Source organism: Manis pentadactyla, chromosome 5 (assembly GCF_030020395.1).
Source record: "Manis pentadactyla isolate mManPen7 chromosome 5, mManPen7.hap1, whole genome shotgun sequence".
NCBI classification, from domain to species: Eukaryota; Metazoa; Chordata; class Mammalia; order Pholidota; family Manidae; genus Manis; species Manis pentadactyla.
Window position 1 is genome coordinate 131,515,712 of NC_080023.1, and position 27,922 is coordinate 131,543,633.

Genomic DNA, 27,922 nt, shown 5'->3' on the forward strand with positions numbered 1-27,922 from the left:
TTTTCAGTATGTTGAATTTACTTAAACAAGAACTAACTTTAATTACTTTTATTGAAAAGAAAGAAAATTGGGTGATTACTTCTTTTGTCTGTCCTTTTGAAAGATTAGTTTGATCCCATTTCAGAGTATGCATAGGACAGCTCAATTTAATAAACTTGTGTGAGGTAATTTTATATGGTGCACTCTATGTTGTGATTAACTCCTCCAAATTCTTACTTCTACTTTGCAATACTAATATAGAGAAGCAGTACACTCAGTTCAATAGTTCATCTTGTCATCTGTGAAAAGGACAAACTGTAATGTGATACGGTTTAAGGATTATCACGGTTCTGCTTTTAACTTTCTGTTCTTAAGAGAACAATTTCTTCATGTACAAAATAAAACTCATATTGGCTTGATATTTAAGTCATGCAAAGAGAGCAATCAAACAATTTGAGTGTAATCATTTGTTTGAATGATCCTATCAAAACTATTAATAAAATGCTCAGAATAATGAGCTGCTTCTAAAATCTTAACTTCCTTCATCATGGCAAGCTAACAGTTTAGTTTTATATTTGCTTTCTCATTTACATCATTTCAAATTTGCTAAAAATAACAGCTAAATTTATTGTGCATTGTTTTAAAATGTACCTAAAATTGTTTTAATTGGGTATGGCAAGACACACAGTCATGGACATGGTTGTCATGAAGTAAGAAGTTTATGTTCACAGGCCCATGGCTAGAAATAGTTGTGTGAAATAGATACATGGCATGCCACGTAGAGGGGGTCACATAGGGAAGCACCAGGGTTGGTTGGATGCAGAGGGAGAGAGGGGAAAACATGGACAGCAGCCTTTATTATCATTTTCAAGGGAAAGGCACAGCAAGGCAGGCCAAGCAGAGTTAGGATCGGCCAGTTTGAATAATTTCATCTGACTCTGGAGCTTAGATGCTGTACCTAGTTGCCTGGTATCTGACCGTGGGGTTATTGGGTTGCTATGTAAGAGCTAGATAAAGGAGGTAGTTGGGAGGTAGGGGCTCTGGCTTGGTGGGTTTGCATATGAAAAGCACACACCCTGCTGCGTTGTTTGTCATCTCTAGGTATTAGCTCACCCTGGGAGGGACAGTCCCTTCCTGGCCAGGGAGGCCCTGGATGCCAGAGCATCAAGAATATAGGAAATATAACAATTTACTACATGCATAAATTGTGTTTCCTTGAGGTAAAGATTTTGGAGGGATAAATATTTATGACTCTATAGCTAAGAATCAGTATTGCTACTGACCTCATCTCTTAGCAAATAAGCTTACAATCTAGAAATAATGATTTCGATAGTATAAGAAATAAAATGAGTAAATCATAGCCACAATTGACTTAAAAGCTTACGAAGAAAACAGATTAGACATTTATCCCCACAAATAATGTGAGAAGTGCTATAAGATTTATTGAAGTTTTAATGATGGTGATAAATAGGCTAATGAAATGGAATATAAAATACATACTAAATCCCCACAAGCATGGAATCATGACATAAGAAAGAGGTGGCACTCCAGATCTGATAAGGAAAGAATGTTCTTGTTCAACAAATGCCTGTGGGGCGAGTAGTTAGTGAAAGGAAAGGAGCGACACACAGCAGCAATTCACCGGAGAATTCCGCTTTATTAGGGAAAGGTGCTGGGTTGTATAGGAAGGGGCATGGGGTGATTGTGGTGTTACTTCTATGGGGCTAGGTGCTGGGATTAGGGGGGCAAGGGGTGATTGGGGTTCAGATGGTGCCGGCGGGAATCGAGGACCCGGAAGAGAAGCAGGAATTTCGCCATCTTGTGGGTGGGGGCCCTTCATTCCCCCCTTTCTCCTCTATGGGGTTGTGGACATTGCTTTCTCTCTGACTGCTTCTTGCTGAACGGGGGCAGAGAAGGGAGTGAGGGCTTGAGGACTGGGAGGAAAGGGTTGATAGGACTCCCCACAGTAAGGACGAGTAGATGTGGACTTCTTCAGGTTGGAAATCAGTGAAGGTTCCCTGTAACCATAGGTCGAGGACTTGTTGATTCTAATGGTGCCAAGAGGATACGGGTGCCAGAAGCCAGGTGTCTGTGGCCATTGTTTCCAGGAACAGTTTCCAGCGGAGAGAGGGGTCCATCTCAGTGTGTGGTGAGGAGGTTATGTGAGGGTGAGGGATCTTCTGTGGCTAAAAGCTGGTAGTTTCTGAGTAAAAGCTGGTTGAAAGTTTGATTAGAGATTTTACCGACTTGGGATTTGATAAACTTTACTATACAGGGTAAGAAGAGACAGGCGAGAAGAATGATTATTACGGGGCCTGCAATGGGCCACAGCCAGGTGAGGAAGGGGTTTGTTAGTATTGAAGAGAATGGGTTGGAGGTACTGTGGGTACCGGGAGTTACCCATGTAGTGAATGGCACAAGACCAGTAGAGACATCCCCGTAGGTGTCTGGCCATCGCCTGCAACAGGCTTGTTTTTGGTCATAGAAGAATCAGAGGTAGGGAGAATACTAGTGAACACTTTGGTAGAGGGAGGAAAGTGGAGGTATAAAGGCTTGAAGCAGCCTTTCAGAGGGCAGTCTGATGTGGCAATGAGGGCAGTAATTTTTGTTTGATGCTGTGTGTAAGTCTGTCTGACTGAATCGCCATACAAAGGAGGCTGGGGTGACGGGAAGACAATAGGAATGAGGAAAAAAAGCGAGAGAGAGCGAGGGAGCAGTAAAGGAGGAAAAAGTCATGATTCGGGTATGGATGGCAAAGGGGGTGAACGGGATTTTGGAGGAAAGAGGACAGTAAGGTCAGGAGTCTGGAGGGACGGAGAGTGTGTAAACTTTTGTAGGTTAAGAGATCTTTTAGGTGATGTGGGGACAGAATGGTAAGGGGCGCCCTGAATGTCAGTTTATGAGCTTCCTTCTGCAAGAGCTGTCCAGCGGCTAATGCCCGTAGGCAGGGGGCCCATCCCCGAATTGTGGGGTCTAATTGCTTGGAAAGGTAAGCTACTGGGGCAAAGGATGGGCCATAATATTGGCTTAGGACTCCTAGAGCTTGACTGGACTTCTCATGAATGTATAATGAGAAGGACTTCGACAAATCAGGAAGATGGAGAGCTGGGGCTTCCACAAGGGCTCGACGGAGCTTAATGAAGGAGTGTCGGGGTGAGGAGGGTAATGGTTCTTCAAGGGGGCCCTTGCTGAGGTCGTATAGGGGTCTTGCCAACAGGGAGAAGTTAGGGATCCACGCTCTAAAATACCCAGCCAGGCCTAGAAAGGAAAGGATTTCTGTCTTGGTTTTGGGAACGGGCAGGTCAGAGAGGAGCTGTTTTCTGTCTAAGGTAATGGACTTTCTTTGTTGAGATAGAAGAAATCCAAGGTAAGTGACAGAAGGGGAAGAAGTTTGAGGTTTGACAGGGGATACCCGGTAACCTCTGGAAGCTAGAAGGTTAAGTAGGGAGGCAGTGTCAAGTTGAGACTGTTCCCACGAGGGACTGCAGAGTAGAAGATCATCCACGTATTGTAATAAGGTGGACTCAGAAGCCTTGTGGCAAAACTGTCTAAGTGAGTTGTTCAGAATGTCTTGTGTATGGTCCATCCAGGTGAAGACGAAAAAATCTTGGGAGGAGGGGTCCAGAGGGATAGAAAAAAAATGCGTCCTTGAGATCTAGAACTGAGAAGTGGGAGGCCGAGGCAGGGATCTGCGATAAAAGGGTGTATGGATTTGGGACTAAGGAATGGATAGGGAAGATGGCCATGTTGATGAGGCGAAGGTCTTGGACGAGGCGGAAAGATCTGTTGGTTTTTTTAACAGCTAATATGGGGGTATTAAATGGGGAGTGAGTGGGTCTGAGGTAATTTTTGTTTAAAAGATCTTGAATGATGGGTTGGAGGCCTATGAGGGCTGAAGTGGTTAGGGGGTATTGGGCCTGACAGATATACTAAGAGGGGTCACGTAAGTTGATAGAGGCAGGAGGACACAGAGCCACGGAGGGGCTTGTAATGTCCCAAACTTTGGGATTTACAGGGTGTATGAAGGCGGAACTGGAGCTTTCATTGGGTAGAGGGGGGTCATTGGCTATGAGGGCCATCAGAAAGGGAGTACTGGGGGCTGTGGGAGTGGATATAGTTATGGAAACATGGAGGAGAGAAAGGATGCCCCGTCCTAGTAAAGGGATGGGACACTGGGGCATAACCAGGAAAGAGTGGGAGAAAGGTATGGGATTGTCTTGGATTGTGCATAAAGGGGGGGGTGTTTAATGGGAAAATCTGTTTACCTCCTACCCCAACTATAGGAGTAATGACAGGCGTGGTAGGGCCCCTGTATTCTTGCAAGACTGAGAAGGTGGCTCCTGTATCTAGGAGGAAGGAGATGGGGCGACCGTCTACTATTAAAGTGACCCTGGGCTCCTGTTTGGTGATGGAAATGATCAGGCGAGAAGCCCCCAGGCTCCATCAATCTTCTTCTGCCAGCCCCACTACGGCGGGCTTAGGATGGGGGTTGTTTGTCCAGCCTCCCCTTTGGGTGGCTGGGCAATCAGACCCCCAGTGGCCCTTTTTATGGCATCTGGGGCATGGGGTGGTAGGAGATCTGGGGGAGGGGCACGCCCTTGACCAATGTCCTTCTTGTCTGCACTTGAAACAAGCTCCTGTGGGGGGCTTGTTTGTAGAAGGGCGCCCAGGTTGTGGTTTTATCAGCTGGGCCAACATTTGGAAATTGGCCTGATCAGCGTTTTGTTTACGGTGTTCTTTCTCCTCCTCCCGGTTATGGAGGACTTTAAAGGCCACTGTTAGGATCTCAGTCTGTGGAGTAGCGGGGCCCTGTTCTAACTTTTTGAGTTTAGCTTTAATGTCGGGGTAGCTTTGAGCTAGGAAGTATGTCATAAGGACATGTCTCCCGTCAGGCGTTTCTGGGTCTAGGCTGGTATACTGTAATAGGGCTTGAGTGAGTCTAAGAACTTGGAGTGAGTTTCCTCTTTCCTTTGAATTATGTCTTGGAGCTTTTGAAAATGGACTACTTTACGAGCTGCGTTTTTCAGACCTGCTATTAAGCAGCAGGCGAAGACATCTCGAGAGCGGAGACTCACAGCGGTGTTATAATCCCAGTGTGGGTCTTGTTCGGGGACAGCGGTGGGGCCAGGGGGATAGGTGGGGTCAGTCCTGTGGGTTTCGGTGGCGTGCGTTTGGGCAAAGTCCCAAACTCATCTATGCTCTTCAGGAAGGAGGGTATTGGCTAGGAGCATGAAAATGTCATGATGTGTGAGGCTGTATGACTGGAGGGTCTATTGAAACTCCCTGATATATGTCGTGGGATCAGTGGAAAAGGAACCTAGGCGTTTCTCAAGTTGGGCTAAATCTCCTAAGGAGAAAGGGACGTGAACGTGCACGATGCCTTGGGATCCTGCTACCTCCCGGAGGGGGGCGATAATTTTGGGAGGCCCTCGGGACCGAGTCTGAGGGGGACTGAAGGGTTCAGGCTCAGTCTGTGGAGGAGAAACAGGTGATGGGGGCAAAGACAGAGGAGGCTCCTGGAACTTAGTTAGAGGGGGGCTGGGCTGAAAGGCTCAGGCTTGAACTGCAAGGGGGGTGAGGCGGGGGAGGAGATGGTGGTGGAGGAAGGGGGAGGGGTTGTTGTAGGAGAGGAGGGGAAAGGGAGTGAATGGGGCTTCTGCGGGGGAGAGACAGCTTGCAGGCTAGGAGAACTTGGGGTGGGGAGGGAGGAGGAGGCGGCGGCGGCGAGGGAGGCAGGAGGAGGAGGGGGAAGGGAGTGAGAGGGAGGCTTTTGCGGAGGAGACGGCTTGCAGGCTAGGAGAACTTGGGGGGAGGCGACGGCGGCGGCGGCGGCGAGGGAGGCGGGAGGAGGAGGCGGAAAGCTTCGATATAGGGAATCTCCTTCCATTTTTTCAGGCGCTGGCAGTAGTTAAAAGATCGCAAGTGATGTTAGGATCAAGAGTTCCCCCTGCGGGCCATTGGTTGTTATTGTCTAGGGGGTATGTCGGCCAATCTTGGGAGCAGTATTTGCGGAGAAGTTTTGGTTTTATATCAGGCGTCAGGGAGAGGGTGGCTAGATACTTGAGCAGGCATTCAAGAGGTGAACTTTCAGGGAGGGATGAGGAGGCTCCCATGGCTAAAGGACAGAGAAGGAGACAAACAGGGGAAGACGAACGGAGACCCTCGGACTGGGAGCAGACGGCAAGGAGACAGAGGGCGTCCCCGATGGTCCTTGGTGGTCTGCGGAAACTCGTATACGAGTCGGTTTCTTAGGAAGTGTGGGTCGTCACCCAGACTCCTCTAAGAAGGCAGAGTGCCGGAGTCCGAGGTACCTAGTACTAGGAATTTTCGGCGGAAGGAATTTTCGGCAGAAGGAACAGAAGGAGGAGGGGGGGAAAGGAGCGTTCTCATCCGCAAAGGAGTCACCTCGTTTATGGCTGTTGGAGGAGGGGCCTGAGGGTCCACCGCAGCCGTGAAGGCCTGAGGCGGGGAGAGTTCCCTCCTCATCCCGAGTGTCAGGGCCTTGCCGGACGATCACGGTCAATGGCACTGCGATAGCTCGGGGAAGAGTGGCCCACTCTGGGGGAAAACTTACCCAAAGGCCAAAGAGGAGTGGTGAGTGTGATGAGCCAGCGTGGAAAAAGAGGACGAGGGCAAGCTGCTGCTGGTGTCAGGGGAAGATGGGGCCCAGTTGGGGTGTCCCGTCTCCCGGGTTTCGGCACCAATGAAAGGAAAAGAGCGACACACAGCAGCAATTCACTGGAGAATTCCGCTTTATTAGGGAAAGGTGCTGGGTTATATAGGAAGGGGCATGGGGTGATTGTGGTATTACTTCTACGGGGCTGGTGGCTATTGGCTAGGTGCTGGGATTAGGGGGGCAAGGGGTGATTGGGGTTCAGATGGCGCCGGCGGGAATCGAGGACCCGGAAGAGAAGCAGGAATTTCGCCATCTTATGGGCGGGGGCCCTTCAGTTAGTCCCTAGGAAAAAAATGAAATAGAATCCCTACCTCCTACCATGCCCACAGTTACTTACTTCCAGATGGATTAAATACTTAAATATGAAAAGGAAAAACTTTTAGAAGAAAATATAAAAATATTTCCAAGACCTTGTAGTTGGGAAGGTTTTCTTACATAAGATTCACCAAAAAAAAAAAAAAAATGCTAGCCGTTAATTCACTTCAGCATAATCAAAACTTAACTTTTCATGATCAGTGAAGCTTTAAGAATTCCATGGCTTAGCAGAACCGTTAAAGGCTAAAGCCAGCTTTGGTGCTCTTTCTTTACAAGTTTCCAGTCAACTCAGTGATACATTCTAGGATAAGGTTTAGTAAGAAATGGTATCCAGTATTTTGGTTTAGATGGAGATGGTCAGTGGTGTTCGCTCCCAATATGAGCTTCAGGAGTGTGGGGTTGTTGTAGGTTGTGCTCACACCTGATTTTTAGCTTCTAGAACAGTGCACATCAGGAAAAAAGCATTGATTTCCTCCTGAATACATGAGTAAATGAATGAATAAGCTTTAAGTTACAAAGTATTGTGCTTCTTAACTAAAAACAGCAATTACATTTTAACCTTTTTTTAATAAAAAATATATGATTGGTTTGAAATCTCTTTATCACAGCACTGCCTGCAAATGTTTTTAGAGAAATCCTTTTACCACTTCTGCTTGTAATTATAGCCATGCATGTGAATTACATGAAAAACCGCCACCAGAACTGTTCTTGCAGGAATAGTTTGTAAGCATTCTCTGCCCCATGCACATTTTTAGCATTTTCACCAGCCTTAGATTTGCTTTGAAAACATAAAATATTAAAAAGAAAAATAGCAATGACAGCTACTATGGGATTGATTGCTCACCTTCTGAAATCTTTAAAGTTAACAACATTATGTCCCTGGAAAGCAGATGAGGAAGGAGAGGAGAGTCAGGCTGCAGTGATGTCAATAAAACTCCAACCCGCTGCTTCTCCACTTTTGATCGTCTAAGTCCAGGCCTGATTTTCCTGGTCCCATAATTAAGGTTTTCAATTGAGCCTTTGTGTTTGTGCCTTTTGCTTAGTTTTCAGATCAAGAGGGGAAGTTCATTTCCAAAGTGCCAGCTGTTTCTTCAACATTCTACCAAACCTACATAAAATTACAGCCCTATGAAATCGCCATTTGGTCATCAGTGCCTGCCTATCTTACCTATTACAAGACTTATTTTGTGGCTAAAATCCGTAGTATATTTGCAAAGTTCTAAACTTTAAATTGCTCTGTGAAAATCATGTATGTGTTTGGAGAATGCTTATGTAATTTTATTAGTTTGAAGACAACCCACTTTAATAGAAAATATTTAAATGCCTTTATAGCATTTAATAATGGAACAAAAAGGTGCTAGGCTAGCATACTAGTCTTGCTCATGAAAAAGAAAATAAGTTAAATATTTGATATTTAGGGTGAACATGAAATTTTCTGAAATCTCTTAAATCCCATTTTTTAATTAAGTGCTGCTTTTCTGAGGAACCATCTATGTGTAAAATGTCAGCATCTGTTCTATTACTTATGCCATGAGTGGAATAATTTTGGGCAAAAGCATTCTAATTCATTAAAAAAAATTCACAGTAATATTGAGCATGCAATCATTCCAACTACTTCTGAAGGACTCAACATATTTTGATAGTGTGATGGGGGAATGTTATTGAGTGTTTTATCATTTATGTGTAAACTTTTCTGAGAGCAAAGCAGTATTGAAACATTTTCTGCATGGGATGCTTTCATAACGGAGAATGTATTAGTTGGTAGGTACCAAGGAAGTGCAGGTAATGAGGTGTACCTGGCCTACGTCTAGTTGCAGTTGTTACTCAAGAAGAGTCCCTGTGTGATTGGATTGCTGGGGGCTAACCTCTGTTTTGTATGCCTACATTTGGGGATTGTGGCAGGGGGTGAAACAAAGTTGTAAATCATCTTATCCCCTTACTTTTTAAAAAATCTCTTAAGGAGTTAAAGATATCATGGCATTCTTTTTGAGAAAAATAACTGCCATATTATGCTGTTTGTTCACTTGGATGCTTATGTTGATTTATATGCATTCATTAGAGCTTCAGCATACCTTGTCAAACTGATAGATGCCTGATTTTACTTATTTCACAGATTAAACATTAGGAGGATGAGACTCTCCTGAGGCTTTATAAAAGTCAGTCAGTGAACTCAAAAGGCCCCATAATTGGGCTTTTGCTCTCTGTACCTCCTGTCTTTTAGGCGCAGTGTGCAGAAATTCCAGCTTGAATTATATGTGCACATTTTAATGTGTTTCCTCAATTGGTTCTGTGATACTTACGTGGGAAATTCATATGTGTTTTCCTCCAAGTAAGAGCAGTCCTTCTATGCTTTGGACAGCCTTTCCATGAAACCGTGTGCCATCCTTATTAAATCCTTTGTTTCAGTATCTTAGGATCTTTCCATAACTAATATAAAAAGGTATTAGCCACTGCCATGGCTGCAGTGGGGGAAGGATACAGAACCATTCTTGGATCTGGCTGTTGTTGGCTTCTGTCATTCCTCTACTTGAATCCCTCACATCCACAGATTGTGCTTCAGCTTCTTTGATTTAGGCCTTAAAAACACCAACAACATAGGTACTCAAAATGGCACTTAGTGGGGGCTGATAATTTCCTAGAAATCAGTTTATCTTTAATTGTATGGGTTAAGGAGTTGAACTTTGGTTGGGAGTGAATATGTTAATAACAAATGGTATCAAACAGTAGAGAAAGGAGATTAGCGAGGAAGGTGGGACACAACTCTTTAAATTTACTCCAAAGATTAAAAAGAGCAGCAAAGCAAAAGTGACTTAAATAAAAAGCCTAAAGCAAGATGTTAGAAATCAAATCAATAAATAAAATAATAGACTAAAATCAAACAGGTACACCTCATTTTATTGCACTTGCTTCAGGAAGCTTTGCAGATACTGCATCTTACAAATTGAAGGTTCAAGACTTAAGTGGAGGAAGTAACTTCATATCTGGTGGAAATAGCAAGAGAACTAGAATTAGAAGTGGAGCCTGAAGGTATAACTAAGTTGCTGCGTCTGATAAAACTTCAATGGCTGACAGAGTTGCCATTACATTGCTTCTTACGGATAAGCAAAGCAAGTGATGTCTTGCGAGGAACCGTACCCCTGGAAAGATGCTGTGAAGACTGTTGAAATGACAACAGAGGACTTAGAATACTATATAAACTTAGGTAACACAGCATCAGGATTTGAGAGGATTGACTCCAGCTTTGAAAGAGTTCTGCTGTGGGTAAAATGTTGTCAAGCAGCATCGCATGCTACAAATAAATTGAAATCGTTCATGGAAGGGAGAGTCAGTCAATGTGGCAAACTTCCCTCTTATTTTAAGAAACTTCCAATCATCCCAGCCTTCATCAAGCACCACCGTGATCAGTCAGCAACCATTAGCATCAAGGGGAGACCCTCCACCTGCAAAATGATCATAACTCAATGAAAGCTCAGATGATGGTCAGCATTTTTAGCAATAAAGTATTTTAAAGTTAAGATATGTACATTTTTTAAACATAATACGGTTGCATACTTAATGGACTATAGTATAGTGTAAACATAACTTTTATAACTTTTAAACATAAATGTAACTGGGAAACCAAAAAATTCATTTTACTTTCTATACTTCTTATTGCCGTGGTCTGGAACTGAATTCACAGTATCTCCAAGGTGTGCCTGTAAATTGGCAACTACAATAAATCATTTTAACTTGCATTTAGAATAAAAAACTCCTGGGTTAGATTGAAGACATAAAGTCTAACCGTATGATTTTACAAGAGACACCCCTAATACGTAGTGTACAGGGAAATCCTAAGTAAGTAAATAAATACATTGATAGGGAGAAAAAAAGATCAACCACTGATCTAGCTGTATGTATATCATTCACATAAACTTTAAAGCAGAAATCATTAGTGACAGCAATAATTCTGAGTTTATATGAACTTCTTAGCCTCCAGATATATGAAGCACAATTTCACAGAATTGCAAGGAACTATTGATAAAACCATAATCATAGTAGAAAATTTTAATGTCAACTCTCATTAATTGGTGAGTTAAACAGAAAAATATATTAGAGAGGACTTACACAATACAATTAATCTAATCTTGATTGAATGTGTATATATATATATGTATATACATGTGTGTTTATGTTATGTATGTATACACACACATATATATAAAATTTTGAAAACTTAATTTAAAAATGCATGTGATTTTTAAAAGCATATAGAACATTTATACGTATTGATGAGTTAGATCTTCAAGCAAGTCTCAACAAATGTCCATGATTTGAAACTATGCTACATTCTGTGAGTGTGATGAAATAAGAACAAAAAGATAAGAAAAATACATTAAGAAACTAAAAATGAAACTTCAAATAGAGTAAGTCCACAAAGAAGTCCAACTGTGAATGAGAAAATGTTTCAAACTGGACTACAGTGAAAACTACATATCAAAAGCTTTAGAATGTAGCTGATGACTTACATGAAGGAAAATTTATCACATTAGGTGTGTATATTAGCAGAGAAAAATACTCATCTGTGTATCCTGCTCAAAAAATTAGGAAAAGAATAGCAGTATATAAAAGTTAATAAAAAAGGAGCTAATGAGCCAAAAAACATACACATATATTCTAGAAAGCAATAGAGATTATCAAAAATGACCTTTTAAAAACAATAAAATAGACAAATAGGTAATATTGATCAAGGTAAAAATGGCTTAAGAAGGTAACAGAACCACAAAAATATAAATTTCTAAAATAATACAGTAAATTTGAATATACTTATAAAAATAGGGGACAATTCCTAGTTTACTAAAGCTTCAAGTAGGAGAGAAACTCTATTTCAACCTGTTCTAGACATAGAAAGAAGGAAAGCTCCTCCTATTATTTACATTGTAATAACTTGATAATAAAACCAGACAAGGCGAGTATTTAAAAAGGAACATTAGAGTCCAACTCCCTTAAAAGCTTATAAGCAGAAATCCTAAATAAGGCATTGGTAAATTAAATCTAAGAATACTGGGAAAAGATCATACATTGGAACTAAGAGAAGTTCATTTCGGAAATGGAAATGCAAAAGCATAAGAGAATAATCTATTATGAGAAAACATCAGACTAATCCTAATTGGAGAACATTCTATAAAATACCTGATTGATAATCCTTAAGACTGTCAAGGTCATTAAAAACAAGAAAAGTCTGAGAAACTATCATGGCCAAGAGGAGGCTAAGGAAACATGACAAATATAATGTGATATCCTGGATAGAATCTTGAAACAGAAAAGACATTAGATTAAAAACTAAAGAAATCTATGAAGTATGGACTTTATAATAATGTTTCAATATTGGTTCATTAGTTGTAACAAATGTACCATACTTATGTAAGATGTTAGCAATAGGGAAAACTGGGTGTGGAGTACATGGGAACTCTATACTGTCTTTGCAATTTTTTATAAATCTAAAACCGTTCTAAAAAAAACTTATTTTTACAAAAGTAATTCAGAAAAAAATTGTCAAATGGAAGGCAAATGCATTAAAACTAAACAAAAATGGAAGGTAAATGCATTAAAGCTAAACAAAAATGGTCAAATAAAAAAATGAAAGAAGTGACTTAAAAATAAGCTGAAGAAATGAGTAACAAAAACATTAAAATGTTAATTCATATCCAGTCAAAGATAGTAGAACAGACAGACATAAATAACCCCACTTTTTCCCCAAACCCCACCTACTCCACATTAAAAGATTTATATTTAGTTAGACATACACCCACAGGGGCAAAAATGCAAGGACAAAAGACAGTGGTAATCAACTGTGGGAAGTTGTGAACCGGTGACTTGTGGAGAAATTGGCAGACCCTAGAACACAGAATCCTCTGTCAATGGTGCAGAAAGCCAAGAAGCAACCTGAGTACTAATTATTACAGGCTCCTTAAAAGGGTTAGAAAATTGCCCATATGAAGTAGCTTTGGAAGTAGGAGGTAATGGTTGGGCTAAACACAAGAAGGCTGTAAGTTTATTTAAGAAGTAGCTGAAACTTCATACCAGAAGATGGAGAGAGTAAGTTAGAAGATTTCTGGCCTGGAGTCACCAACACACAGCTCAATTTAGAGGTACTGTTTTGAGACAAAAGCACTGAATAGGAGTTTGTATATGCTCTGAGCAGGAGAGTCTTTTTCCTGGAATTTTTTCCAGGGTTCTAGGGAAAAAAAACTCTAAAGATGTGTGTATCTGAGGTTCTCCAAGTCCATGGGGGAAACTCACAAAAACCATGCCTGTGCATTAAGCTTCCATTCAGCCCTTGCGGACCATTCCTAAATATGAACACATAGCCAAGGATCTCCAGCTATTTGAAGAAAACACCTAATATGAAACACATGAGACAAATGTAGGACTACAGCAGTGAAATAGGGTGGAGCACATCTTAAGAGCCTGGAAATAAATAAAATTTAGGAAGTTATTAATGTTTTTAGAGAGAAAAGTATAAATTGTCTCCATGAAAAAAAGTCCAAGAGTATAAAAATGGATTGGAAGAACAAAAAAGAGCTTTTTTGGCTATTAGAAATACACAGAAATACAATAAATTTACAGAGGAGTTGGAAGATAAAGTTGGAGATGTCTGCTGTGCATCTACAAAGTAGAACAAAAACCAAAAAGATAAGAAATAGAAGTGAGAAGATAAGAATATGAGGACCTGTGTGAGAAGTTGAAGCTTAAATAGGAAGTTGAGAAAGAAATAACAGGAAAAAGAGAAGAGAGGAAATCATCAATGAAATAATTTTTTAAAGTTTCACAGAACTGAAGAGCATGAGTATTATACTTGAAAAGACCTAATGAATGCCAAACACAGTGGCTGAAAATAGATAATACCAAAGCAAATCATGAGAATTTAGATTACTAGGTGCAAAAAGAGGATACTAAAATTTCCCAGAATTAATAATTTTTCACTAAAAAATTTTAAGCATCAGAATGCTGTTGACTTTAAAATTACAAAGGGAACTGCGGGAAAGAAAAAACTACAGGGAAAAAAATTCTTAACATAGAATTCTATACCCAATCAAACTATGAACTACAAGTCACGGGAGCAAACACTTTCAGATATGTAAGGACATGCCCCTTTCTCAGGTAGCCAATAGAAGGTATGTTTTACTAAATGGAAAGAGTAACCACAGAATCAGTGTGTGCCATGTTGTGATTCTTGTCTTCAAAAAGAGAAATGTAAACATATGTTCACACAGAAACCTGAACATGACTCTTTATAGTAGCTTTATTTATAATCGTCAAAAACAGGAGACTATTCAAATGTCTTTCAGTAGGTGAATGGATAAAAAAACTATGATATATCCAGAAAATGGAAAATTAACCTGCAATGAGAAGAAAGAGACTGATATGGGCAACCATGTGGATGAATCTCAGATACACTATGCTAAATGAAAGAAACCAGACTGAAAGGATACATACTGTAGGATTCCATTTATATGACATTCTGGAAAAGGCAAAACTATAGGGATAGAAAACAGCTCTGCTTCCCAGGGCAGAAAATAGGGGACAGGATTCACTGTAAAAGGGCACTTTTAGAGGGGTGAGGCTTTTCGTATCCCAATTATGGTGGCAGTTTATGGTGACAGTTACATGACTGTATACATTTCTTAAAACTCCTTGAACCTCAAAAGGATAAAATTTTATTGTAAGTAAATAATACCCCAATAAACCTGAGTTAACAATAATAGCCACCATAAATGTCACTCTGGCATTGAGGCATTCTGTGACCACCCATTTTTCATGGCCCTGTTCCCTATCCATGCTGCCCAAGGTTTCCCTCCTTCCCCGCCCTTGCTTTATAAATCCCTTCTCAGGGTCTCCAAGAACTGTTAGTCATCTCTAGGTTGTTGCCCTTGTAGTTAGAAGAATCAAAATCATTTGACCTTTCTTTATTGATTCTGCTTTTCTAGCCTTTCAAATTGTCAGCCATTTCACACTTTTCATCTTAATTATTCTACTCTGAATACATAAATTGTCAAGCACTGGTAATTTGCATTAAAGAAAAAAGGCTGTAATGATGAAATCAAGATTGTGTTTACAGTGTGTTTTTCTCCATAGACAGCAGTGAATGCATCACAGATGACTGTAGTATAATCGCAGGAGGGAACCTCACTGGTTGGCACCCAGACTCTGCTGCTGTGTTATGGCGAAGAGTCTTGGGAATTCTCGGAGATGTAAATAATATCCAGTCACCCAAGATCCATGCCAAAGTTTTTGGCTATCTCTATGAACTCTGGTACAAACTAGCAAAGGTACATCCTGCTATATATTACCTTTTATTCTTAATGGGAAAGTTTACCTGTCATTTAACAAAAAAACTGTGTTGCAATTAACTACTGAACATATCTGATATTCTGAAACACGGATGAGGTGTTTAGACAAAGTACATTTGGTAATCAAAGAATAAATAATGACACAGTTGGTATTTTATAAATGTGGAAGAGTTATTTGGTGCACAAGTAGAATATTACTATAGGGTACTAAAGAAGAGGATATTGAGTAGTTTTAGTTATTCTCTTTAAAAAAGTGTTAATGGCTTTATTGTAGAAAATTTGGAAAATGTAGAAAAATATCCAAGAAAAAGGTTAACATCACTATCCCACAGAGATAACCAGTGTTATCACATAGTCTTATTTCTGTCGATAAATGCTTTTTTATAAAGGTAGAATCTTAGAGCACATGCAATTTTCATTCTGGTTTTTGTTCATAACATACACTTTCCCGATGTTATTAAATATTTTTTCAAAAGCATGATTCATGTTTATACAGTAAAACTTGTTAAACCATTCCTTATCATTTGGAGTTTAGACTGCTCCAGGCATTAACATTCAAGGAAAAACAGTGCCCTAGTTTTGTATTAAATCTAAAACCATATCTAGTAAGTCAGACACACAATTCAAGAATATTAGTAGATCTCACAATAAAAGAAAAATTTGTAAATATAGTTTTTCACTCAACTTACATAAACGTAATTGGACGCAGTTATTTGTCTATGGAACACAATATTGAAATGTTGGGATAAACTGAGTGTTGTCTTCCCTAAATTCTCTTTGTGAACTAGATACGGGATAATCTAGCAATAAGCCCGGATAACCAGTCTTCTCCATCTCCACCAGTCTTGATCCCACCACTCAGAATGTTTGCATCATGGCTATTTAAGGCAAGTGGTTATGTGTTTATTCCTTTATTGCAATTTCCTCTTCCTTTCTGAAATTGAGTTTAAAAAATGTAATTGCCCAAGACCACATGTTTTGAAGACAGGCTGGGTCTAACTAAAGCCACTGTATCCCACATCTCTGTAAACAACTCTTATGGAAAACTGACAAGTAAATGAAATGTCGAAATGCTGTGCATCTGGACTTGATTAAATCTTTTAACCTCATCTCCTTGGTAGGCGACGATGTTGCCAAATGAATACAAGGAAGGCAAACTACAAGCCTACAGACTAATCTGTGCCATGATGACCAGACGCCAGGACGTTCTGCCAAACTCAGATTTTCTGGTGCATTTTTACCTCGTGATGCACCTGGGATTAACCAGCGAGGATCAGGTATTCTGTGACTCCTTTATCATGGTAGCCCATTAATTGGAAGTGCATATCACCTTTGCAGAGTAAATTAAGGTTTATAAAAATACTTACGATATGTTGAAATTCTCAGTAATTTCAAGACTTGTACACACAGTGGCCACCTTGGTCATTCAAAAATGTAAATCAGATTTTTTCACATCCCCTTCTTCTTCCCACTGACTTTGCATTGCACCAACTAAATTTAAACTTTATTCTATGGCCTACACAGTTCTATATGATCTAACTTCTGTCTGTGTTGTCAACCTCAAAAATACCATTTCAACCACATTTTGTTGGGGTTCTGCATTAGGTACTTTCTGATGAAAATGATTCTATTTATTTAAAAATGTTTGAAAACTATTGTCTTAGTAGTTAGGATGTTTTTGTGAAAGACCTCACCCATAAATTAGTGACATTTCTCTATGTGGAGTTATTTTAATTTCTTTCAATGAAATATGACTGATAGTTAAGTTGAAAGAGAAAGGCCAAAGGATCCACTGGTGAGATGGCCCCTCCTTGTAACCCTGGGTGTGGGGTACAGGATGTGATCAGGCCCTGGCTTTTCCCCCTTTTGGAAGAGGGCAGAGGACAGTGAGAGAGTCAGGAACACTCTGACTCTTGACTTGCTGTCTGAATAATGATATGATTGGTTTGTACTTCATAGTTTTTATTCTTTCTGGAGGATGTGATAGTGGTAGGATAGGGTAGGAGGTTAGGCCTAGAGATACATTAATTAGGAAGTGGTTAAATGAATAAAGATTTTAAAAAATAATGAGAACTGAGATGATTGCATTGGAAAGAGAAGAAGGAATAGGAAGATTCATGAAATTGTTAAGTCATTTAATTTTATTACTAGGTCTTCTTGACCAATTAGAGGTGTGAAGAGTATTTTAGAATTTATCCTTTAAATTGTAGGTAGTTATCAATGAACTTGAATCATTCATGAACTACCAAGTAGGCATCCTTTTTGGATTTTATTCTTTGAATGTATGATGCAGACACATAGGCCTTTTGATATCCTTAGGGTACACATAAGAGGTCATTCTGATTAGCCAGCTTTTCTCTATTGCTTCAGTATGTACTTTTTGAACCTTCCCAACCCTTGGGCCCTATTTAAAATCTCCTGCAATATCTTCCCTGATAAACACTTTGAGGTTTAATCACTGAGCTTTTATCTGAAATAATAACCGAAGTGTCCTTCTGAGTTGTCTTTGTCATATTTGCTCCAATTTCAGCAGTGTTAGAGGATATCTATATAGCACACTGAACTTAGACCCCACATCTCATGTATTTCCTAAATAAATGTAGAATAGAGACATGAAAGTGGAACTGTTTGTACTCCATGCTCAGATATTTTGCAGCCATTGTCGCAGGTATAAGCATCTTTTACAGAATGATGCAACTCAGGCCACATGAAACATTAAGGGGTATAAATAGGGAGGAGAATTAACTTTCACGCGTAATAATGAACTCCCTCAGTGACAGAGCCAAGAGAGGAAGGTATAATTAACAAGGCTGTACTTTAAAACAATGTTTTGCTTAGATTTTACAGGAAAAACATTTACTTGGAAATAATAATCAACTGTAGAGCCTTCTCATTTAATAAAAACTAATTTGAAGTCAGCAATAAACAATGTTCCTAGAATGAGTTTTTGAGAAAATCACATAAGTAGGTGTGCGTTTAAAATCATCTTTCTCTTTTAAAGTATGCTGAAGTGAAAATAAAACAATAAAATGAGATGAAATAAAAGAATATTATAAATTTGAGAACCCAAAACATTATTTAGAAAAATAAGATTTTACAGTATGGAAAAAAGGAGTTTTCAAATTTTATACTTCAAATCATTTTCACATTTTAATGTATGCCATGTTTTTGGTTAAGATTAATTTTTTGTAGTTCATTGTGAAATACTTAGATTATAAATAGTGGCCCATTGCTAACAGTAATCCCTACATCCAGATTTCTAAGACAAAACAGGGATATCATAAATCTCTGTTTTATAATCAGCTTATTGTTTAGGCCATTAGAGGCTTGAATTTTTATGTGTGTTTAATAGAACTGACTGTTTTGCTTTAACCTCAGCAATTATTGGTATATGTTTAGAAGCTGTGACTGTCTGCCCAACAGAATTATTCTAGATAAACTTTATTCCTTTGCCAGAAGAAAATTACACCGAGGACCTTATTATGGAAGAAACTTTTCTCATTTGAGTAAAATGTCTTTCTGCTAATTAGGTTAGTTTTTGGTCCACATGCCTAAATAGATAATGGTGGTTGTTTCAGAACTTACGTGTACTTCTGAAAACACATGTTACATTAAGTATGAAAAGAAAAGAAAGCATTTACTATAGAAGATGCAGTTAAATTCAGTGTTCTAATTGGTGACTGTGCACCTGTGACTAGTACCAACTCAGGACTGGTTTCCACCTTGTGAGAGTTCTCAGAGTCACTAGGAAGGCACTAAAAGACTTTGTTCCTGCAGAGAGAACGTTATAGGAAATTTCCTCATTTCTTAGTAAATTACATAATAGCAAATTACTAAAAACTTTAAAACATTTATTAGTTTTGTTTTAAAATCCAAGGTGAACTTCCACCTTTTTACCTCTGGGTGGCACACTTGTCTGCACGACTCTGCTGTGGGGCTAATGGGCCACAATGCAGCTTTAAAGCTGCTGTGAAACCCAGGTCCCTGGGAGCATTATGGCGCGCGTGGTGATTTTACAAATGCAAATTTTACTAAATCTGAGAGTACCAAAATTATATTGGTAGTGACTAATAAAGTGTTGATTGAGAGAAGCTCTAAAATATTAAAAATCTTTTGACCAAATGTAAGGGTACTTATGGGAATTGAAGACTTTTTATTTAAAGAAAAAAACTATTTGTAAAATAGATGACTCACAGATTGTGTTCTGTGATACAGCTGTGTAAATCATAGTTTCATCTAATGCAGTAGAAAATCCATTGTGTAAACAAATATAATCATTTCTGTATTAAAAAAAATAATAATACATATACTGAACTGCCAGAATTTAAAATGCAGCACATTCCAAACCAAATGTTTTTAATATTGTTTGGACCAGTTTTAGATATTCCAATAACTTAATAATTTAATAGCTGAAACAATAACCTTATCGAGCATTATTTCCCACAATACATTTGCAGTGTGAAAATTATGGTTTATTAGTATGATTAAGAAAATGCTTTGAAATAGTTTTATTTTTCCTTGACTCTGAATTTTTAAAAAATTGATCCTTTCACTGGTTTAGAAAATAATCGGGATCATGAAGACTTTCAAATTAACTTTAAGGTATGAGTAAAATTTGGGGTGACTTGTGGGACTCTCCACCCTGCCTAAGAAGGGGTCTCCTAGTTGGCTTCCCTCTGCCCTGCTGCTTTGCGTCTGGTGGGCTGCTGGCGGTGAAAGCTCTTTGTTTCCCCTGCATCCACAGTGCCTGACTCTGTGCTGGGAACTGGATGATGTTGTCCCATTGGTTCTTATCTGCAGGTCAGTTGTGAATATCCTGACCAATTGTGTAAATAACTAACATTCAGCAAATACTTAGAACTTTTGCCTAATGCTACATGTTTAAAAAGTCTGTTAGAATTCACAGGCAAGCTTTGCTTATCCTACAAGGCATCTTTCCCAGCTATTTCACAGCTACAGTCCTTGGTTGTATCCCCCTTCCATCCAGTTTACCTGAGCTCTGGCCTTAGGCTCCCCTACTTCAGAATCCTCCTTCCTGGAGTGCCTCCACCCCAACCCTGCAAGTACCTTTCTGTAGTTGCCCTTCCAGCTCTTCACCATCTTTTTTCTCTTCTGAAGCTGTTCCTGGTTGTTCTTAGTTTTTCCTAATGCTTAAGCAGCTTTTTCACCTCAGTCTTCCCCAAAATATTTAGACATGAAAGGAGCTATGACTTGGATTTATTAAAAACAGTTCATATTAATTTTGTCATTATTTAAAACATATGAAAAGATCAATATGTGTGAAATGGAAAAGGACAGTTGAAGAAAGGAATTATATTTTCATGTTTCTAAGAACATATATCAAAGACTGGAAAGTTGTCTTTGGTTTAAATAAATGTTTTTAAGAATGACAGATTTAGTGTCTTAATGCAATTTGTCTGTTTTACATCAAAGTGAAATTCTCTTTTAAATGCAAAGCTTACATTAATGCAAAATCATTGGTGAAAATTTGGATATAGAAATTTTGGGAAACATAGGCCCATGTCATTTTCATCTGCAGTGTTATGTTACCATGTTTTGTGATGCACCCAAAAAACTTAAGACTTCTCTCAGGTGGAGAAATATGTATTATTCTGCCCTGAGGTAATCATCCAGCTGCAAATTTGAACCATAACAGTATGAAGTTATGATTTAGTGCAGCAATGTGATACAGTATCACAACAGTTAAGAGCATGGGCCTCAAGATAGCCTGTCTTTCCTTTGATCTTAGCTATACCTCTTATCATTGAAGTTGCTTGGACTTGCTGTGCCTTGGTTTCCTTATATGTAAAATGCAGGTAACTATAGTGCCTACCTTAGAGGGTTGTTCAAAGACTTTGAGGAAGTCAGACACGTCATGCACTCAGTTTGGAGGCTGGACACAAAGTCCTGAGTAAGAGTTAGCCCTTGTAATGATGCTGCAGAGAGTGAGGAGAGGGGCTGCAAATTCTTGAGTAACCAAGTGGATTTTATTTTTCTGATATCTGAAAATGTTGATTTTTTTCCTCCCATTTTTTTATTTTTGAACATAATGATTTGACTAAAAAATATAACTAGGCATTGTGGAATTTCAGAGCATGTGGAGAAATCTCAACACCCATGCTGTGGGTCGGACTAAGTAACATGTTTTTTTAACCCTTCTGTGATTCAGAAATGTTTTCTTGTGTGAACTTGAACTTAGCCATTGGCTAACTTTCCACCTATTCCTCACTCCACCCAGCGAGTCTGCTGTGTGATGGAAGCCGGAAAGCTGAACTCCACATGTTCCCAACTCCCTGCAGCTGGGTTGACATCTCCCCAGGTTCTCTGAGCATAGGCACCTATGTGGCACCAGAAAGCAGTGAAGGGTGGACTGCAGCTGTCATGGAGGTTCTGCTCAGGCAACTGCACCCTGGCCTTGGGAGCAGGCCCAGGTGTTCTGCTGGACCCACGCTGTGGCCTGGCAGGGTGTTCCAGCTTGCCGCCTTGTTTCTGCCTCTGGAGGGTTCGTGCTTGGTTCCCTAGCACTTCTGGAAGCTACCTAGCCATCTAATGCCCTGCCGTAAATCCCTCTCCTTTAATCTCAGCGGAGGGATTCTATTGTCTGCAAGTAAGAGCCTGGCTTAGACAGCAGCCCCTCTGCATGACACTCTGCTAGCACAGGCCACATGACCCACACTGGTTCATCTTTCAGCTGCAGAATGCACTTATAGCACTTCTTTTTTATCCCCTTCATTTTAGCTGCTTGTTTTGTAGCCAAGAACATTTAACTTGTTTCAGGAACATTTTGCTTTCATTTAACTTTCACCACACCAGTGTTGAAGAAAACATAATAGATAAATACCATGTATATTCTATCACAGAAGTCGGCTCAATAGTTCATGATTTTCTTAACAGATGTTACAACCTCCTCTCATGAGGTATATGATGGAATAATATAATAATAAACAGTCGTTTGTAAAAAGATCCCAAGGGGCCCCTCAGGAAGCATAAGACCCAGCAGTGAGCTATGAAGCAAGGTGCAGGGGTGATACTTGTAAATTGGCCATACCTAACTCTTTTAATAACCCCAGACAGCCTGTATCATGCAGTGATATGTAATAATTGCATCACCTTTTCTCAGACAAAGAATTATTCTTTGCTGAAAATTTGGACTTAAAACTAGAACCATTTGTGTTAGATACACATAAATTTATGAATATATTTAAGGCTAAGTGTGAAATATTCAATTTCAGAAAAAGTGAAGAATTAAGATTGGCAAATTAGGAACATTGTTTATCTCATATCCAAGGAAATGATTTTAATACATCTCAAAAGTGCTTATTCCTTACCTCAAGTTGATTTTTACCAAGTCTGAATTCATGGGATTTTAATGCAGTGCTGCCCAGATAAAGTACTTATTTATGAGTTAATAGGTCTAACTGATGTTTAAAGGATTAAATAATAACGTTGATATATATCAGTGGAGGAACTGTAGAAGGCTAACGTAAAAACTTCATTTAAAAACAATTTAAAGGAAACTATAGGGTTGTACAGTGAGCAAAAATCAGACTAATTCCAGGCCTTATTCGTAAGGTTTTTTAGAAAGGGGAAATGTATCTTCCAAGCATCAGGATATAAGATGGCTTCAAAGTGTATTGACATTTGATTTTTATGGATGACAGCCTCATGTCAGTAGCCGAAAGACCTGGGAGCTAGGCTCAGCTTTGTCACCTGCTGACTGTGGGGCCACTGACAGAGTTCAATGAATGAGTTGGACTAGAGGACCTGTTAGACCCTCTCCTATTGAGCATTCTTGGATCCTCTGGCTTATTTTTAGTACATTTTACAACTAGAGTCACATGGTTCTTTCCCAAATATAGCAAAGCGTTTAATAATCTTTTCATGCTGAGTATTTTTTTCCCCACCACAATAAAGACTACATCATGTTCTGAGGGTATATACAATGGTATGGTACACATCAATGAGTATCTGTAATATCCTCAGCTTGTGCAAGGGACCAAACAAGTGATACACACATTATAGGAATTGAACAATGTTGAATACCCTTCTAGCTAAGTTGGTTTGAAAGCAGCTCACAGAGCAGGTAGGATTTCAGCAGAACTTTCAAGGATGAATAAGATTTACTAGTAGGACAAGAAGCAGGATGGAATTTCCCATGGCAGAAATACAGACCTTCTGAGGCCATGTTCAAGGAACAATGACCAGAGTAGTTTTGATTTAGTGCCAGACATGTGTATGGGAATAATGTATGGAAATGAACCCTGCAGCACTGGACAGAACTTTGATTCAGGATCGTTTTTATCCCATGGATAATGGGGAGCCATTGAATATTTTGGACCACAACACTTAACATTACCAAGAAGCATTTTAAGAAGCTTAAAGCACAGTGGTTTATGTGGGATGCATTATAATCAGGAGAGAGTGATGACAAGTACAGAATGAAAACTAATAACCCAGGGGCGATATTAACGAGGGCTAACAAGGACTGAGCCACAAATGGGGTTTGTGTGTGTAAATTGATTTGTTTATATGTGCATATATGTTTTGTGTATTTTGTGCATATATTTGTGTGTGTGTGAAGTATTTTGGGCATAGGATTTGGCGCTGAGTGGTAGGTATGTGCCACTTAGAGGTAGAAGCCTCCTGGCACTATTCCCATTATCTCGCAAAGCAAAAGTGAAGACAGAAAAGCAAGATGACTTGAGAAAAGGTGGCTCTCTTTACTAGGGACATCATAGAACAAGGCCAAGCTAAGCAGGTATATGGAAGCTACACCAAGGGGTGTCCCCAGAGAATTCTTGCCCATTAAGAAGTAGAAATGTGTGGGAAAGATTTCCAGGCACATTTTCTCTCCACTTAAGAGAATGTATTTTCAGACCCTGATGGAATTCTAACAGTTGATGTGCACGTTTATTATCTGCAGTCACTAAACTTCTAAAGTTCTCTGTCATTTTGTGTCTTTTGTTAGCCAGTTTTGTACTATTTGTTTCTGAAAGTAATTTTCCCCTTAAAAAACTTCTATTTTTGTAAAAATTTAATTGGTTTGAATTTACTTTATTCAAATCAGTGAAATTTTATTGACTGCAAGGGTTTACTACACTAATAAACAAAACTTTTAAGTTTGACTTAGGTTTGATGGAAAAATAAAACTTTATAAGGACAGGTGGTATATGTTCATCCTCTTCTGACATGTATTGTTAAGTTAATAGTAATTCTTATGTGCTTATTGTACAAATTCAGCAATGAAATGTTTATCATATAGTTAGTGTTATGCCATTATAACACTAATGATGTTATGGACATCATCACATGTCCAGTGGTTTCTGAATGTTTCCCATAAAGTTCCATGAAAATGTATAAGCCATTGATAAGTATTATCGAAGAAAATTATATTGTAACTTGTTCAGCTCTCAGTGGACATGGAGACTTTAGATGACCATGCCAAAATACTAAACTGGTGGTTTTTTTCTTTTCTTTTATAGCTGTAAAACCAATAATTATTTTCATTAAGCTATAGACCAAGCTCCCTCACACCTAAATAAGAAAAGTAGAAATATGTAGAAGGTAACAGATGGTGGAGGTTTCAGTTATGAGGTTTAACATGTGTGCAGTGAACTTGTTTCACAGCTTGAAAAAGTGTAAGATGATAGCACAGAAGGCTGATCCAGAGAGGAGAAAGTTTACCTGAGAGCCAGAAACTAGAATTTTGTTTATTTTCGTTTTTGGAATTAAAGGTAGGAAAGTTTTCTTTCAGGTAAATACTATCAGTGAAGAATATGATTATGTATATTTAGCTAAAGTGTTTAATAAACACATGCTACATGAAATAAATGAAAGCATAAAAATGCATAAAATAGTAATTCATATGTGAAAAGTTGAAAGATTTTGTTCTTACTAAACTGTTATCATATGATAAAGTATATAAGCTGACCTATATTTTTCAGTAGAAAAAATACTTTTTTGCCCTGAGGTATCTATCAGGAAGGAGATTCTTTTACGGCCTCTTACAGGCCCAAGTTACCAAAAATCTTCCTTAGGGGACTCAACTGGAGTGTATCTTATCTTTACCCAGACAGAGTAGGTACTCAATAAATGTATTAATTGATAGAAAATAGAAAAAATATAGAAGACTTCCTTAAATCCACATGACATCATAGGGAAGAATGGTGAGCCGAACCATTCTAGTTGAGACATCGGCTCCAATGATCAATCTCAAGGCAGGTGTTAGCTTGCCACAGGGGTGAGCTAGCGAACATTCGCCTCACACAGTGACTCTCAGGCCACTGGGGGATTTTGCCACCCCCTCCTCTGGGCACATTTTGGTTCACAGGTGGAGGTTGGGGGGCACTGTGTGTAGAGGCCAGCGATGTTGTTAAACATCGATAATGCATGGGACCAGAACAAAGAATTAACAGTCTACAGTGTCATTAGGTTGAAGTTGAGAAACCCTGTCCTAGAAGAGTACCTGTGCAGGTGACACCAACCCAGAAGAGCCAGGCAATGTAAATTACAGAACAAAACTCAGTAATCAAGAAAGTGTAAAAGACTACCTCTCTCAAGATAACCAAGAAAATCAAAGCATACAAAAATTTAACCAAGGAGATTAAAAAGAGGTAAATGTTTTAGGTTGAGCTATATGAAAATTGCCAACATTGGACTCTTGTTCAAAAATGGTGTGGGGCAGGGGTGCAGTTTCATATGGTTCAACTTACTTTTTTTTTTTTTCCATTTTAAATACTGCATTTTATAGGTTTTGGTGAGTGAGAAACTTTGTCATACTGTTGTACCAAACGAAACTTCCAAATTTGAGGAAAACATTTATACAGTAGTATGATTTCAAAAAGCTTACAAATTCAGCTACTATATTTGCCAGAATAAAAGGAACTGAAGGACAGATTTGAAGTAAACAATAAATGGTAATTGAATATAGCATTTGAGTATTATGTAACTGGTTCTGTAGAGTTATAAAACTAAAAAGGGAAACTTCATTTCTTCCCATGTCACATGAAATTTATATTTGTATATTAATATACTTGTAGTAATTGTTCATTTTCTTGGTTATACACAATTGACTTATGTAGAAAACCACATTTTATATTCTTAAAATGTATAATTTCAATTTTTAAAGAAATACAGTTGCCATGTTTATTATATGTATCATTTTTTTTTTGCTGTAAAATACCGTCACCTTTAATTATATCTGACCATTGAGCACCTAAAATGTGGCTCTATTATTTATGTGTGTGTGTATAATATATACAATATACATATATATATACAATATAATATATATGTATATATATATATAGTCTTATATAGAAAGTCTGCCTTCCATATTTTTCCTGCAGAAATTTAGAGCTGATATACTAAGTCTGTGTTCTCTCAACCTCTTTTTTTTTTTTTTTTTTTTGAGAGGGCATCTCTCATATTTATTGATCAAATGGTTGTTAACAACAATGAAATTCTGTATAGGGGACTCAATGCACAATCATTAATCAACCCCAAGCCTAGTTCTCAACAGTTTCCAATCTTCTGAAGCATAACGAACAAGTTCTTACATGGTGAACAAATTCTTACATAGTGAATAAGTTCTTACATGGTGAACAGTGCGAGGGCAGTCATCACAGAAACTTTCGGTTTTGATCATGCATTATGAACTATAAACAATCAGGTCAAATATGAGTATTCTTTTGATTTTTATACTTGATTTATATGTGAATCCCACATTTCCCCCTTATTATTATTATTATTTTTTTTTTTTTAATAAAATGCTGAAGTGGTAGGTAGATGCAAGATAAAGGTAGAAAACATAGTTTAGTGCTGTAAGAGAGCAAATGTAGATGATCAGGTGTGTGCCTATAGACTAAGTATTAATGCAAGCTAGACAAGGGCAACAAAACATCCACGGATGCAGAGGATTTCTCTAAAAAAACAGAGGGGGTGGGGTTCTAAGCCTCACCTCTGTTGATCCCCAATTTCTCACCTGATGGCCCCCCTGCGACTGTGCCTGTCTTAGGTTGTTCCTCCCTTGAGGAGTCTTACCCGTCTCTGGCTAACCAGTCATCTTCCGGGGCCATACAGGGAAATGTAAAGTTGGTAAGTGAGAGTGAAGCAATATTGTTTGAAAAGGTTAGCTTTTTACTTCTTTGCAGATTTATGCCCTGTGGCTTTTATGCCCAGCATTTGTATTGAGGTATCTTTACCACTTGGAAGAATTATGATACTCGGTAATTTCGTTATGAGGCACAAATTTTACTTAAGGGTTGTAGTTAGGAAGGAAGAAGTAAAGCTATAGAAGTAGCAGACGGAAGAAAACATGGGAAGATTGATTATTTCTTTGACATATCTTCTTGTAGAGTAACATAAGCATGTATAGGTTTTAAACTACTAATTAAATTGTGTACACACATTAACATAATAGGAGTATAGTTACATAACCAAAGCATATCTGTAATTACCAGCCATCTCCAGTGAAACCAAGAAAACCAGTTAGGCTCCCTAGGCATTTGTGAAAACTTACTAATGATATGATGGATATTGTCTAACTGAATTTGAATAGTTTGAGAAAAATCAGACAAATTAAAATAACACATCCCTGGGAACTGTTCACATCCCATTTGTT

At 38.8% G+C, this 27,922-nt stretch overlaps 1 protein-coding gene across 5 annotated transcripts in view; it reads left to right on the forward strand.

The window, feature by feature from the left end:
* RALGAPA2 (Ral GTPase activating protein catalytic subunit alpha 2) overlaps positions 1 to 27,922 on the forward strand; it is a 408,980-nt gene that overhangs the window by 184,350 nt on the left and 196,708 nt on the right. For all 5 annotated transcript variants that reach the window (XM_057502677.1, XM_057502678.1, XM_036892284.2 and 2 more), the window contains exons 21-23: positions 15,086 to 15,279; positions 16,089 to 16,187; positions 16,422 to 16,577. In XM_057502677.1, the coding sequence (XP_057358660.1) occupies positions 15,086 to 15,279; positions 16,089 to 16,187; positions 16,422 to 16,577 (449 nt within the window). The remainder of the gene's footprint in view (positions 1 to 15,085; positions 15,280 to 16,088; positions 16,188 to 16,421; positions 16,578 to 27,922) is intronic.